At 42.6% G+C, this 16,254-nt stretch overlaps 1 protein-coding gene across 2 annotated transcripts in view; it reads left to right on the forward strand.

Moving 5' to 3' along the window:
- The first annotated feature begins 597 nt into the window (after positions 1 to 597).
- The window catches only part of hm13 (histocompatibility (minor) 13), a 35,612-nt gene continuing 19,955 nt past the window's right edge, over positions 598 to 16,254 (forward strand). The window contains exons 1-2 of one of the 2 annotated variants that reach the window (XM_080734084.1): positions 598 to 969; positions 13,644 to 13,676. In XM_080734084.1, coding sequence (XP_080590210.1) covers positions 760 to 969; positions 13,644 to 13,676 — 243 coding nt within the window. In that variant the 5' untranslated portion in view covers positions 598 to 759. The remainder of the gene's footprint in view (positions 970 to 13,643; positions 13,677 to 16,254) is intronic. The other variant, XM_080734085.1, reaches the window with a different exon arrangement.

The following is a 16,254-nucleotide window of genomic DNA, read 5'->3' on the forward strand; positions in this document are numbered from 1 at the left end:
ATATCGCTCGAAAGACCAGCCGGCTCTGTGTTTACCCGTGTTTTCCCCCGTTGTAGTCTCGCGTGGCCAGACTGTTGCCTCCGCGATTTGGTCAAATGCTCACAGCCACGCGAGACTACAACGGGGGAAAACACGGGTAAACACAGAGCCGGCTGGTCTTTCGAGCGATATAAAGTCTTCATTTCACCCCAGTACATCGAGGTTGTTCCACGTTAAAAAAGTAAAACGATTATACTTTCACATAGGCCGGTTACTTTTTGGATAAAGTGTTCAACAAAGGTAAGAAGTGATCGCTAACGGCGGATCGTGGATCCAACAACAGGATTTCGGCAGCCGACCAGTAGGAACCCCATCTCGGAGCTGCGTAGCAGTGGAGTGAGGGGTTCCGAAATGAGCTAAATGATCACCAATAAATAAATAAAAAGTACAGGCATTTTACTTATGTTTTTGTGAGGAATAGCTTCAGTGAAAAAGTGAGATGGAACGGCTCCCCAGCAGCTACTGCGAACCGGATCCCATCGTTCATTTCAAAGAGCCGTTCAAAAGACTCGATTCGTCCGTGAACGTCCCACCTCCAGTTCCATCCTTCCTCTCCGCTCTGCTCTTAGTAAACGTGGCCTTAACAACAACACAGCAAAAACAACCGTTAGTCGTTTAAACCTTAGATTTAGAACCTCCAAGACCTCCCTAACCTCCACCTCCAGACCTCCTCCTCCTCCTCCACCACCCGGCCCCAGCTGTCCTCCTGTCCCCGGCGTCATGGCGGAGGTGGACCCGGCAGCAGCGGAGCTCCAGGCGGCTCTCAACGCCTCTCTGAACGGCACCGAGGCGGCCCTGAACGGCTCCGCTCCGGGGAGGTTCGTGGCCTCGGCGGAGGGCACCGCGCTGGCCTACGGCAGCCTGGTCCTCATGGCCCTCATGCCCATCTTCTTTGGAGCTCTGCGGTCTGTTACCTGCTCTAAGTCTAAGGTAGATATAACACCTTTTATAACCACTAGAACCCTAAACCTGCTCCAAGAGCAAGGTAAATATAACACCTTTTATTACCAATAGAACCCTTCTAAAACCCTCTGTTACCTGCTCTAAGTCTAAGGTAGATATAACACCTTTTATTACCACTAGAACCCTTCTAAAACCCTCTGTTACCTGCTCTAAGTCTAAGGTAAATATAACACCTTTTATAACCACTAGAACCCTAAACCTTAGCGCTGTGGTCTGTTACTTGCTCCAAGAGTAAGGTATGGAACCCTTTAGAACCCTTTATAGAACCCTAAACCTGTTCCAAGAGTAAGGTAAATATCCTCTAATATACCCATTCTATAACCCAGAATCTGCTCCAAGTCTAAGGTAAAGATCTCGACACCGTACCTATGTTCCCCACTTGGCCACTTACCCCCCAAAAATGGTTCTATGTTCCCCACTCACCAAAAAAAGGTTCTATGTTCCCCACTCACCAAAAAAAGATTCTATGTTCCCCACTCACCAAAAAATGGTTCTATGTTCCCCACTCACCAAAAAATGGTTCTATGTTCCCCACTCACCAAAAAATGGTTCTATGTTCCCCACTCACCAAAAAAAGGTTCTATGTTCCCCGCTCATCCAAAAATGCAGGAAACACAACTCTAAACACACACAATGGAACATAACGGGGAGAAATTACGAATACTAGTGGGTCAGGGGGGAACTAGGGACATCTGGGCACCATATTAGTGTTATGACTGGGCATCTGGACGAGTGGGCACCTGGACATCTGGGCACTATAGGAAGGGACATGTGGGCACCTGGACGAGTGAGCACCTGGAAAAGTAGTGGTGGAGACATCTGGGCACTAGGGGCACCTGGACAACTGGACGAGTGGGCACCTAAATTAAGATTGCCCACATGTTCTTAGTGCCCAGATGTCCCACCATTTCCTGCATTAGAGTTGGGAAAATATACCTTTTTTATGGTATGGGGAACATAGAACCTTTTTTGGTGGAGGGTGGGTGGGGAAAATAGGGAGGACCCCACAATGTCCTTATAGGACCTTTTAGAACCCTAAACCTGCTCCAAGTCTAGGGTATGGAATACCTTTTAGAACCCTTCTAGAGCCATAAACCCAGAACCTACTCCAAGTCCAAGGTATAGAAACCCTTACAGAACCAGCACTAGAAGAAGAAAACTGACAAAGGCATTAAGACATCATTTCGTGCCCCAACAAATAGCTCACAACGTGTCAGGAAGCTGTTACAGATGAACCAATCTGGCTAGCCATCGTCAGCAATGCAGAAGTCTGTAATCAAGAGACTACAGATGAACAAGCAACACACAGCTTGTACATCCGCCATTTGTGTCGTTGTAAATCTAGCACAAGGTACATTTGGTTTAATAAACCGTCGTAGGGTGATAAAATAAACGTCTCTAATATATACACCGTTCATTACCAACATCCTTACATAGGATGGAAGCAGGGTTCATGTTGATATGTCCTGCCGCCGCCGCTGTGTGACGTCAACTTGTTTTATTAATTGAGGGGAAAATATTGACATTTAAATGCACGTTTTATTCAGGGGTATCTCTTGTTAAAAAGGCATTTAAATGTATATCTGCCAGGAACAAAGATAGAGGTTGAATTGATTCAAGTTGTCGTGGGTATTGAATGATGATGATGTCTAAAAAACACAGTGGAGTAGACAGCTGTCACACTGTGATCACTGGCATCCTAAAAAACAGTTTTTACACCCTGAGGCAAATCCTGTGGATTCACCTGCTATTCTAAACATAACCTCAGTAAACGGTGCCAAAACCTAAACTTATATTCCTAAACTTAACCTCAGTAAAACTGTGCCTAACTCCTAAACGTAACCTCAGTAAAACTGTGCCTAACATTAATCTTACTCCTAAACGTAACCTCAGTAAAACTGTGCCTAACATTAATCTTACTCCTAAACTTAACCTCAGTAAAACTGTGCCTAACATTAATCTTACTCCTAAACTTAACCTCAGTAAAACTGTGCCTAACATTAATCTTACTCCTAAACGTAACCTCAGTAAAACTGTGCCTAACATTAATCTTACTCCTAAACTTAACCTCAGTAAAACTGTGCCTAACATTAATCTTACTCCTAAACTTAACCTCAGTTAAACTGTGCCTAACATTAATCTTACTCCTAAACTTAACCTCAGTAAAACTGTGCCTAACACTAATCTTACTCCTAAACGTAACCTCAGTAAAACTGTGCCTAAATGCAACCTTATTCACAAACTAGTTAAACTATGCCTAAACCTATTTCTAACCTTATCCTCAGTAACTGGTCTACAGAAAAGAAGATTGGTGATTGTTCAAGCCTTCCCGGTTACCGTTAATAACATAACAGTCCAGCTGTTACACTCTCACAGGTTGTAAACTGTGGTGTAATGTTGACATAACTTAAGTTAGTGTTATTATTTGTTATTATTACATAACAGTACGGCTGTCCCAGGTTGTAAGCAACGATCATACGTAATATTTAGTTTAAAATAAGCGATAGCTTCATTCCAGAGGCTCTGTACGCTATAGTAGACCAGTGTTTGTGCAGTAACAGGGCTCTCCTGTCTCTCCTGCTCTTTAGCAAACAAATATAATCTATATTTTCACTTGGGGATTCCGGTTCCAGCCAACTTAAAGACTCTATATAGCAGGGGTCTTCAACGTTTTCAGGCCAAGGACCCCTTAGTTGAGAGAGAGATGAAGCAGGGTCCTGCAGGGACCCCCACAACCTTTTCATAGATTCCATATAGTTTCATTGTTTGACAGCACAATCATCAGTGTGTTATGGATTCATGTCAATTTGTGTTTTCAAATATTTAACTTGAATCTTCAATACTTAATAAACTTGACCTTTCACTCTGTACTTAGTCTGCTCTTTTCCCCCTCTACACCAAACCTCTTTGCCGAAAATAGCCGATCTACAGTAGATCTGCTATTTTTGTCTAAAGTTCTCAGGATGCTAGAGTTCAAGTGGTTATGAATAAAAAAGGAGAAAAAAGTTTCTATCACACAAAGATTTGGAGGACCCCCTGTAGTAACTCTGAGGACCCCCTGTTGAAGACCCCTGCTATATAGCATTCAGGAGATTGTGGAATACACTCGCCACAAAAAGTTCGGAAATCTAACTTTGGTCGATTATATCTCCCCTTTAATAAACCCAAATGGTATTGTGTTTTATATCATTTTCATTGTTGATTTGTCACCTTTACAACAAGGTACAGCTTGTAAGCATCGGGCATTCGAGGCATGAGCTACACAGCCAAACGTGTGGGTTGCGCTGACCCAAAATTTGCCAACATTCGCTCCATTATATCCCCCCTTTAATTGTGCCAAATGGTATTGTGTTTGATATCATTGTTATCGTTGATTCGTCACCTTTACAATGAGGTACAGTTGGTAAGGATCTGGCATTCGTGGAATGAGAAACACAGCCAAACGTGTGGGTAGCGCTCCTCCAAAAATTGTCAAAATGGCCTGGCAGGCCTGCAATACTGTTCTTTTGGTCTTCACCTTTGTTACTTGGGGCATTGAATGATTGCACTCTCCCACAGTAATAAGGAAAAGACAAAACAACACATATTGGCAATTTTTACACTTTATTAATGTTAAGCTCAGTGTCAGGGAAGCCCAAAACGAGAGTAAATGCCAGCAGAACAGTATTTTGCAAGCCATTTTGGCAAAATTCTGGTCGGCGCAACCCACACGTTTGGCTGTGTAGCTCATGCCTCGAATGCCCGATGCTTACAAGCTGTACTTCGTTGTAAAGGTGACAAATCAACGATAAAAATGATATAAAACACAATACCATTTGGGTTTATTAAAGGGGAGATATAATCGACCAAAGTTAGATTTCCGAACTTTTTGTGGCAAGTTTAGTTGTCTGCGGTGACACTAGAGGTGATGAAAAAAACAAGCTGATCAATGATCTTCCTCTGAGGTTCTCTCTGCTCCTGATTGGTTCAAACATTGGTATATCCCCCGACCCAAACCTTTATTGTGGTGTTCATTAAAGCAGTGGTTCTCAACCTATGGGTATTTTGAGCGGTCCCCAGATGATTAACTTAACGTGCAACATTGTTTTCTCTCTCAACAGTAAACAAACCAACAAAGTTTAAGTGTATATAGAGGGTATCTGCACATTTCTAAAGTGACAATTTAAGGACTTTTTAATACCTCTAAAATAACATTGTCCAAATTGTCAAATATTAGAGGCAGAAATTGTGAAAATAGCAGATCTACATGCTCACAACACCTGAGCATGTAGATCTGCTATTTTCACAACAGAACCGTGTTATACAAAATACAATGCCTCAACTCTTAGTGCTCGTCAGGGTTAACATATGATTATTTTTGGGGGTCACGGCCTGAAAAGGTTGAGATCCACTGACTTAAACTCTCAAATACCTGGAACGAGCCTGAGTTGCGTTAGATTTTAACCACTTTAACCATTATTTTATGCTTTAACTTTAGAAAAATAGCAGATATACAAGCTCACAGCGCGGCACCGAGTGCCGCGCTGCGAGCTTGTAGATCTACTATTTTTGAAAAATCGTGAAAATGAGTGCAAGTCTTTGAATATCTTTGACCCGATCTTTGACCCGACTTCCAAATCCTTCTTCTAAATCATGCTGTTCTCAAACTTTTTCATGTCAAGGACCCCCAAAATTACATGTATTTGGCCACGGACCCCCATCTCAAAATATGTTGTTCCAGGGACCACCCAGAAGCAAATATTTGAGTTAAAAATGTTAGCGTTTAAGTAGATATATTCAAAGACTTGCAAAAAAAATCATGATTTTTCAAAAATAGCAGATCTACAAGCTCGCAGTATATCTGCTATTTTTCACTGGTTAAAGCAGTCAATAATCCTAGGCCTAAATGGGTTAAAGAGCTGGACAGAGAGACAAATGAACACAACAGTTACAGCTGTTCTACTCTCACAACACTAATGTAATGTTAACATGAGAGCAGATTAGATAAGCCCACTGTGTGTACATGTGCTGTGTGACCATGTGGGTTTAGGTTTAGGTTTAGCTAGGTTTAGCTTCTCTGCCTTTTATTTATAGTGTAAAGTAGAGGTGGAGAGAGAGAGACATACAGTGAAGATGGTCGGGAACGGGACTTGAACCTGCGATGCACTGTCAGGCTACAGTAGAGCCTACAGTAGGTGCACGGACTGCAGTGGTCTAGGCACATATCGGACCATGTTTATCTAACCCGGTAAAATAATCATCAAGTGTTAATTTTAACTCTTGAGAGAGAGTGTTCAAAGAATGGCGACGTGTCTCTACAGCAGATGTTTTAGGCGCAACGTGGAAAGGCAGCTTCTGGCGTAGGACAGGCGGCCGCGACGGCGGCAGTTTGATCTATCGAGCGCTGATCATTTCCTGTTACCGTTGCTGTCTGCTCTGCTGTAGCCGGCATTTGCTTAAAGTCACTACTAAGTTCCTCTGCGGGACCTTCTTTCTGTGATATCTGATATCAAAGATCCCCTTTCTGAACTCTGAGAGTGTTCAAACAGAGTGGGTCCATTTGGTTCCATTTGAACTTACACTCTCAGAGTTTCACATCCCCAACGGGTGTCCGTTTCATGTGTACTCCCGCCGGTGGTTTCCCCGGAGGTCTGGGTGTTGAGAAAGGAGTGAGTCGTAGACGTAGTCTTAACAAAGCACTGTGTTTGCCCACATGTGCTCCAGGCAGATTAGAACTAGTACACAGTGTGACTGTGTGTGTGTGGTTTAGGTACACATGCGCAGCAGCAGCAACAGCAGTTTGCTGAGCATGTGGTTTAGTGGTTGGTGTAGGAAGACGTTAGTGAGAGTGAGAGTGAGCGTACATCACTTCCTCATGATGAGAGACTAGGATGATGAGGAGCCATGTGATTGGCCGGCAGCACACGGTGATGACGCAGGGGGGGTTGAACCTGTGAGCTTTTGGTTTCAGACCACAGCAGAGCAGACAGACAGACAGACAGACAGACAGACAGACAGACAGACAGACAGACAGACAGACAGACAGACAGACAGACAGACAGACAGACAGACAGACAGACAGACAGACAGACAGACAGCACCATGCATGCTGGTTTAGTGGGAGACAGTGAAAGCAGCTGTACTTATCTGTACCGCAGTCTTCATCATCATCCCTCTATTCAAGTGGTTCTCAACCTGTGTGTCGGGACCCCCTGGGTGGTCCCCTCATGATTTTGGGGGGTTTTGCAAATCTTTGAGTACATACTATATCTTTCAAAGCAAACTTTTGTAACTCAAATCTCTGCTTCTGGAACAACATACTTTGAGATGGGGGTCCGTGGCCAAATTCATGTAATTTTGGGGGTCCTTGACATGAAAAGGTTTGAGAACCACTGATTTTAGAAGAAGGATTTAGAAGATATTTATAGAATCGGTCAAAATATTCAAAGACTTTAAAAAAAATGGCAGATCTACAAGCTCACAATGCCTCGCAACACAATGAAAAGTACTAACAAGAGCTTGTGAGTACGGTAAATAATAACTACATTTGATCCATTGAAACACATATTCCACTCTACAGTAACGACATATAAATTTCAACCAAATGTTTTAGATGAGGTATTTATTACCAATGCCAAGTTACCAACCTACTTGTTCCCACTCCCAGCAAACATCTGTGTCTCATTTAACTGTAAAGGCCCTTTTCCACCGGCAGCGATAACGATGACGATAGCCATAAAATATCACAGCGATAATTATGCCTTCACATTGATGTCTGATAAAGTTATCGGACATCAATGTGAAGAGGCACCAATTAACAGCCGCTCGCGCAGAGCGCATCGCGAGCTGTTTGTCAGAGACCCAGTTCCATATCACTGTGATCTTAACCACATCGTTGTTGATCCTAACGATGTAGTTGTCGGCTATCATTGTCTTTATCGGTGTTGGGTGGATGCTGCCGATCCACTCCAATTGAAAACCCACTTTTTTAAATCGTTATCGTCATCGTTATCGCTGCCGGTGGAAAAGAGCCTTAAGAGATGGCACAGTGTGCAGCTTTCATAGCAGTGTCACAGGGCTGCCTCCTTACGTCCCCTCTGACAGACGTGTGCTCATAAATATGACATAAACAGGGAGAGTTGTTCAGAACATAAAAAAAGGAGTGATATGATGGACAGACATACACTGTAGCTTTCCATTCCCCAGTAGGGCTACAGCCCAGCAGAAGGCCTTGGACAACTTAAAGGGATATTTCACTTTCAAAAAAACGTTTGGTAATTTTATCGTCTAATCAGGTTTTCATGAACACCCTGAACAGTTTTTAATTTACTTGATTCAATATTTAGATATTTTATGTAAATGTTACCAGGCATTCATTAAAAACACCCATTATTTTTTCTGGTGACTCATACTACCCTCCTAATATGTGAGCAGGCCATGTTTTTTCGATAACCTTTTTCATTTATTTTTAATAATTATTTTTTGTATTTTCATTTTTTTCATTTTCCCAAATAATCGCCCATAAGGTTATTAAGCCCATAAGGTGTTTTCCTGTTGAAAGTGGAATATCCCTTTAATTCAGTGGTTCTATTCACATGCACGTGTTTCCTTCATACTCTGTGCCAACATGTTTGGTGCGTTGCCACCTGGCCGCCCAGGCACCCACCGACGGCCTATCTGATGGCTCCCGTACAATGCTGGCACTATGCTTTCACCTTAGGGCTGTGAATATAACCGCTGGTCCCTGGACCCCACTTTGAGAACCAATGTCACTCTGTTAAATTAACATAGATTTTTGCAATTATAAATTGGGGGCTCAGAGATAGAAATACCTTTTTAAATGGGGGTCTGTAGCCTAATGCATGTCAAACTGGGGCTCCTTGACATTAAAATGGTTCACTGCAATGTTCTCTTATGGGGGTCCCTGCCATATCTTTTCCAATTCGGGCTAATAAGTGTCAATTTGGGGGTTCCTTGTCATGAAAAGGTTTGAGAACCACTGCGTTAAAATATAGTTTTTAAAATCATCCTCTTCTAACTCGAGTGGATCAGATCATGTCACTCTGATGCCATCCGCTTGAAATTAGAACATCGTTTCTCAGACGATATCTATTTATAGTTCCACTTAATAGTGCCAGGTGTGAAGGTCTCATCAGACACTTTGTGTGACTGAGGCCTTGAATCTACTTGACTCGTTCATAAAGATGAGTCACCCATCATCTCTGATTCATACAGGCTTTTTAAATGGCTTGGAGTCAGAGTGCTGCTAATCACTGTCTTTAGTGGCCGAGACGCATGGCTTCCAAACTCTGTGTTGTTGAATTATCCTCTCCTGTCAGCTAGGGCATCAACTACTTGTGATTTTTGCAAGTCGACTCGACCCAGTAAAAAGTTGAGTTGAAGTCGACTTTATCGTTTGATATCACATCACACACGACCCCCCAATTATTTTGGGGGGTCCCCAGATGATTAACTTAATGTGCAACATTGTTTTTTCACTCAACTGTAAACAAACCAACATAACGTTTAAGTGTATAGAGGGTATCTGCACATTTCTAAAGTGACAATTTAAGGGCTTTTTAATACCTCTAAAATGGCAAATTAAACATTGTCCAAATTGTCAAATATATAGAGGCAGAAAGTTTTTTTTTTTTTTTTTTTTTATCAACTTCGACTTTCGACTTTCTCTGATGGGAGTTGACTTGTGTAATGAAGTCGACTTTTTGGTTAATGCCCTACTGTCAGCTGCAGTGAACAATGTGTGGGCACGTTCCAAACTCTCTGTTGTTGAATTATCCTCTCCTGTCAGCTGCAGTGAACAATGTGTGGGCACGTTCCAAACTCTGTGTTGTTGAGTTATCCTCTCCTGTCAGCTGCAGTGAACAATGTGTGGGCCCTGGCATCCACAGTGACTCATAAAGTACAAGATCTGAGGGAATGGAACGGCCTTGAACAACCAACCATCTGACAGGGTAGATAAATGGAAACAAAGTAGTATCAAGTAAACGGTTACAAATGAACACGGATATCGTTGCTGTCGGGAAGAATCCTCTTAAAGACCTAGGATTGTGTCACGTTAGATTCTAACCACTTTAACAATAATTTTATGCTTTTAACTATTGAAAAATAGCAGATATACAAGCTCACAGCGCGGCACCGAGTGCCGCGCTGCAAGCTTGTAGATCTGCTATTTTTTGAAAAATGTTGATTCTTTTTTTGCATTTGTCACCAAAATATTTGCTTCTGGGGGGTCCCCGATACATAATATTTTGAGATGGGGGTCGGCGGCCAAATACATAAAATTCTAGGGGGTCCTTGACATGAAAACATTTGAGAACCACTGACATAGAAACTTGCATTTTTCAAAAATCTTTGAAGGATTTAGAAGACATTTATAGAAAAGATATTCTTGTTTTAAAAAAAAAAAATAGTTTAAACTTTTTAGTTTCTTCCGTAAATAATCGCCATACTTGATCATACCACGGCATCACACACAACCAGCAAAAGTAGCAGATCCCCAAGGTCGAGCTTGTAGATCTGCCACTTTTTTTAAGTTTTTAATTAGAATCCTGAAAAGTAACAGTTTTAGACACATGAGGTTGGTTCTAGGGGTCACCATTTGTGTGATAACACCTGTGTACGTGTGTCACACAGACACACATCACAGCTGTGCAGTGTGCACCCATATCATGGTTCGTTCACTTTAGAAGCAGGTCTGCACTAAAATAAAGTAGATATTTAAGAAGTTTCCTGAATGAGGCTGCCAGTCTGGTTGTGGTCGGCGGTTAGCTTTCTGCTCTGCACCCCTCCCTGAGTTAGGCAACCAGTAGTGAGGACTGTTGTTGCAACACTAGCAGCAGTGCTGGAGGCTTTAACTGCTTTCACTAGAAGACTGTCTTGGTTTCTTTTTCCTTGGTCTGCATACTGTAGGTTGAGTTTTAAGAGTTTGTGTTAAAAATGGGGAGTGAGTCTGCAGTCCTCACGGAGGTAAATGGTGCATTTGTATTGCGTCTTTATCCAAGGCACTTTACTGTGCATCACATTCACACATTCACACCCCGATGGCAGAGGCAACCATGCAAGGCACCAACCTGCTCATCAGGAGCAGTTAGAGGTTCAGAGTCTTGCTCAAGGACTCTTCCACTTTAACACTGGGGGGGCCTGGGATCCAACTGGGAAGACCTTCGGGAACCCTCTGTGTTCTAATGACGGCTTCTCTACCCCTGAGCCACTGCCGCCCCTAGGAGGCGGAAGCTCAGAGGTCATTCACTGGCTTAGGAGCCAGGAGGGAGAAGAGTCTAGGATGCTTGGAGAGTTAAAGACCAGGGTAGAGAAGACAAAGACTCCCTGCTTATCCCTTCTCAACTCATCTTGGTGGCAGACAGGCAGGACTAGGGATGAGACCATATGAAAATCTTTATTATGACCAAAGAAATGGCCAATTACGATATTATCGCGATAATCAAAATATCCCCAACATCCATTATCCTGGAGCGGAACATTTGCCAAAGAATAGCCCATCCACAAGCTCACAACGCGTTGCAACGCAATGTGTTGTGAGCTTGTAGATCGACTATTTTTTGGCAAAGAGATTTGGTACAGAGTGAAAAAAGTCTGTTTTACCATAAGAGGGTTTAAATGGTACCGGATATGCAGCTCAGCAAATTAAAGGTGAATTGATCCCAGTGCATGACGAAGGATCATTTCAATCTCCACAATACGATTTGTGTGTTTTTTTGTTTTTGTTTTTTTTTTTTTTTTTTTTTTTTTATCATGATAAACGATTATAAAAACGATTATCGTCCCATCCCATCCCTAGACAGGACAGGACCAATAAGTACAATAAAAACGTATATATTTACTAAGATAATGAGGTCAAACACATCCTGCCCTGATGTTTCCACGTGTAGGGCTGTCACAATTATTACATAATCGTCTAATCATGATTATTTGACATTATCACAATCATTTTGTCATAATCGTCATAATCGTGAAAGTTGAAAAATTTCAGAAATAGTGGAAATAGCAGATCTACAAGCTCACAACGCGCCGCATCGCAACGCGTTGTGAGCTTGTAGATCGGCTATTTCCACTATCAAACGTATAATTTTGCGAATGTCTGTCTGTCTGAGTGTCTGAGTGAGTGTCTGTCTGTCTGTCTGTCACAGCGTTTCTCCTCAGTGGCTGGAGCAATTGATCTGAAATCGCATCACCAATAGCATATGAACACACCTGACATAACTGTGAAGCCCGTTTGTCACTTTCACAAATCATATGCTGTATATTAGCATTTTTATGCTGTATCTATATCTATTTAGCCTACAGTACCTTTTGTGACCACACATGTTAAGGGAGGGGCGCTGTTGTTCAGGCCATGCACAATCACACACAAACCCACACACACACACACGGGGGGGGGGGGGGGGGGGGGGGGGGGGGGGGAGTGTGTGTGTGTGTGCAGGCGGGCGGGCGGGGGGGGGGGGGAGGTTCTGGCCCTGTTACAGATGTTGTCCAAAAATCATGCAGATCGGTACACAGTATCTCTGTAGCCGTTAAATGGAACGGGTATTTCTTACATTGATGCTCCTACATATTAGCATGCAAGCACCAGTTAAAGTTACTTTCCATCCCTCATATACTGTGTGCACAGTGCACACCCCATAACCCACACACTGCACATCATTTTGGAGCTCATATCTTTGAACGGGTAAGGGCTAGTCAAACATATAATTTTCCAAATGTCTGAGTGAGTGTCTGTCTGTCTGTCTGAGTGTCTGTCACAGCGTTTCTCCTCAGTGGCTGGAGCAATTGATTTGAAAACGCATCACCATTAGCATATGAACACACCTGACATAACTGTGAAGCCCGTTTGTCACTTTCACAAATCATATTAGCATTTTTATGGTGTATCTACTATCTATTCTGCATCTAGCATGAACCTTATCTATTCTGCATCTAGCATGAGGCAACATGTTTAACCAGTTGTGTGTGTGTGTGTGTGTGTGTGTGTGTGTGTGTGTGTGGGTGTGGGTGGGTGGGTGGGTGGGCGGGCGGGCGGGTGGGTGGGTGGGCGGGCGGGCGGGCGTGGGGGGTGTTGTCTGGCCCTGTTAGAGTTGTTGTCCAAAAATCATGCAGATCGGTACACAGTATCTCTGTAGCCATTAAACAAAACGGGTATTTCTTACATTGATGCTCCTACATATTATCATGCAAGCACCAGTTAAAGTTACTTTCCATCCCTCATATACTGTGTGCACAGTGCACATCCCATAACCCACACACTGCACATCATTTCGGAGCTCATTATCTTTGAACGGGTAAGGGCTAGTCAAAAGTAATTTTTTAAATATGTATAATAGTAGTAAGTTGTCAAATATGTCAGTAATGTATTTGTATATTTAGGTTATGTGTCATATCTGCCATGTGCAACTTCAAAGCCTAAAAGCCAAACAGAAATGTAATTATCAATGACAAAAACACAATTAAATCGTTAATCGCCAATTATTTGAGTGACAATTAGTCCCTTTTTTCCCCTTTCCTACTTGTCCTGATCCCTCTCTCTCTCCCTCTGTCTGTCTGTCTGTCTGTCTGTCTGTCTGTCTGTCTGTCTGTCTGTCTGTCTGTCTGTCCTTCCATTTACCTGTCTGTCTGTCTCTCTGTAGGCCTTGGGAGATGGTATGGATTCTAAGTACAGAGTGAGTATTAGAGCTTATACTAAAATCACAGCTTGGTGTGTCGTTATCATCCAGACCGTTTACAATATCACGTCTACAGTAATTAACACTGTCACAAAACAAACACGTTGTTTTAATGGTGTCTTGGGTGTCTTCACACATCTGGTTACAGTGAGGAAAACATAGGAAACACATAGCTACGTTGTTGAATTGATCATTAGACCCGAACACACATAATATATCACAATGGCAGTATTGATTTGTGAGTGAATATCTGCATTGCAACAGAATAACCTCTTATCTTTAAAGAAGGTACAAGACGTTGTAGCAGCTGCCTGTACTCTTGTGTCATGAATGATGCATAAAGCAAATAAAATCACCTTTATTTTACCAGGATAATTATTTTACCATCATTGAGATTTTTTACAAGGCTGTGCTGGCCAAGACGGCAGTTTAAAAAGCTAAATAACGCAGAAACCGATCGTAAATACAAATGTGTGAATAGAAATTAACAAACAAGCGCATGCAGACCTTCAGTGACACACTGTGGACAAGAGTTTAAATACAGATCAATCTCAGAAAATTTGAATATTATGTAAAAGTAAAGATTCTTGAAACTTTCATATATTGTAGATAGGGTTATTCCAAAACCTTTTTGTTCAAATTTAGATTTTCTTATGGCATACAGGTCATGAATATCAAAAGTCCATATTCATAAATATTACAATATTACACACGAGACCACTCAAAACAAGATTTTATAATAGAGAAATGTCAACCTTCTGAAGTCAGAGTTGCTTGAAGTCCAGTGGGAAGTTTCTGCAGTCAGTTATGATTTGGGCTGCTATGACACCTGCAATGCTTTTTTACACAATATTCTAATTTTCTGAGATTGATCTGTAGAGCGCCAAGTTGCTCCACTGATGGTACAGTACAGTACAGTACAGTACAGTACAGTACAGTACAGTACATGTCAGTGTGTTGCAGACACTTCACTTATTATACAGTGCTGAGTGCTATCAGACTTAGCGGTGCATGCATGTGTGTGCAGTAGGCCTCTGGGGTGTCTCTGCCTGGACCAGCTGGATGCTGCCACACATCATAATGGCTGCTTGTGTGCTTTATAGATGGATGGTTTAGGTGGAGAGTGGTGCTTTGGCTTTATAGATGGATAATGTGTGGTTTAGGTGGAGTGGTGGTTGTTGAGCTTGATACTAAGATAATGTAATATATGGTTTAGTTGGAGTGCTGGTTGATGGGCATTCAGTGTTTGGTAAATGGTAAATGGTGCATTTATATAGCGCTTTTATCCAAGGCGTTTCATACTCATCGATGGCAGAGGAAACCATGCAAGGCACCAACCTGCTCACCGGGAGCAACTAGGGGTTCAGAGTCTTGCTCAAGGACTCTTCAACACTAACTCTGGGGGAGCCCGGGATCGAACTGGGAACACCTAGGGAACCCTCTGTGCTCTAATGACGGTTTCTCTACCCCTATGCCACCCCTGTTTCATAGCGTGCAGGCAGCTGCTAGTAGAGAAACAGTCATTTGAAGAACAGGTGCAGATTCTACCACACCTTTCTCTACTTACATGTAATACTATTATCACTACTCTCCTTTTCTCTCATGTTTCTCCCCTCTCTGTCCCTCCCCTCCCTCTCTCTCCCTCTCCTCCCCTTCACCTGACTGTCCTCCCCTCTCTTTTCATCTTCCCTCCCCCCATTCTTCTCCTCTCCTCTCCTCTCCTCTAGGCCATTTAGGCCAGAAAAATACCTAAAATGTCTTCTAAATCCTAATGGTTTTCTGGAAAAAAAAAGTATGTTTCTTTACCTGTGGCGCTCAAAGTTTTTAATGTCAAGGAACACTAGAATTATATGTATTTGCCTGCAGACCCCCATCTCAAAATATTTAGTTCCAGGAATCCTGAGAAAGAAAGATATGAGGCTTTAAAAAAAGGTATATTTAAAGATTTGCACACATTTTCATGACGTTTCAAAAATAGCAGATATACAAGCTCGCAGCGCGGCACCGAGTGCCGCGCTGCGAGCTTGTATATCTGCTATTTTTTAATAGTTAAAGCATTTAAAACAATGTTTAAAGTGGTTCAAATGTAGAGAACCACGGCTGCGTTCCTCTCCTCTCCTCTCCTGTAGTGACCCAGTTGTCCTCCCAGAGGAGCTGACGGTGGATGTTGTTAGTAGAGCTTGAAGGTTGAACTGAACAACAGGGTGCTTTTTAAACCCTTTATACTTAACTTGAGAGACGTGGGGGTCCCCCAGGGCTCTATCCCTGGCCCACTCCTTCATCCCCCCCCCTCTGCACCAAATCTCTAACAGCCAAGAATAGCTGAATATGGATGCATGCTGGTCTCATGTGGTTTAAGCACTTGAACCTCTGCATCCATATTCTGGGGGGAACATTAGCCCAAAATACCCGATCTACAAACGCGGCACGTTGTGAGCTTGTTGCGACCGTCAGGTCACAGTTACTATCAAAACCTCCACTAGCTGTCAGTCAGTATGTCAGTCACACGTCACACTTTTGCCCTTCTCATATCTTCGCCACTGTTGCCCCGATCCATGCCAGACTTTGCACACAC

This window comes from Nannobrachium achirus, assembly GCF_963921795.1.
Source record: "Nannobrachium achirus genome assembly, chromosome: 9".
NCBI classification, from domain to species: Eukaryota; Metazoa; Chordata; class Actinopteri; order Myctophiformes; family Myctophidae; genus Nannobrachium; species Nannobrachium achirus.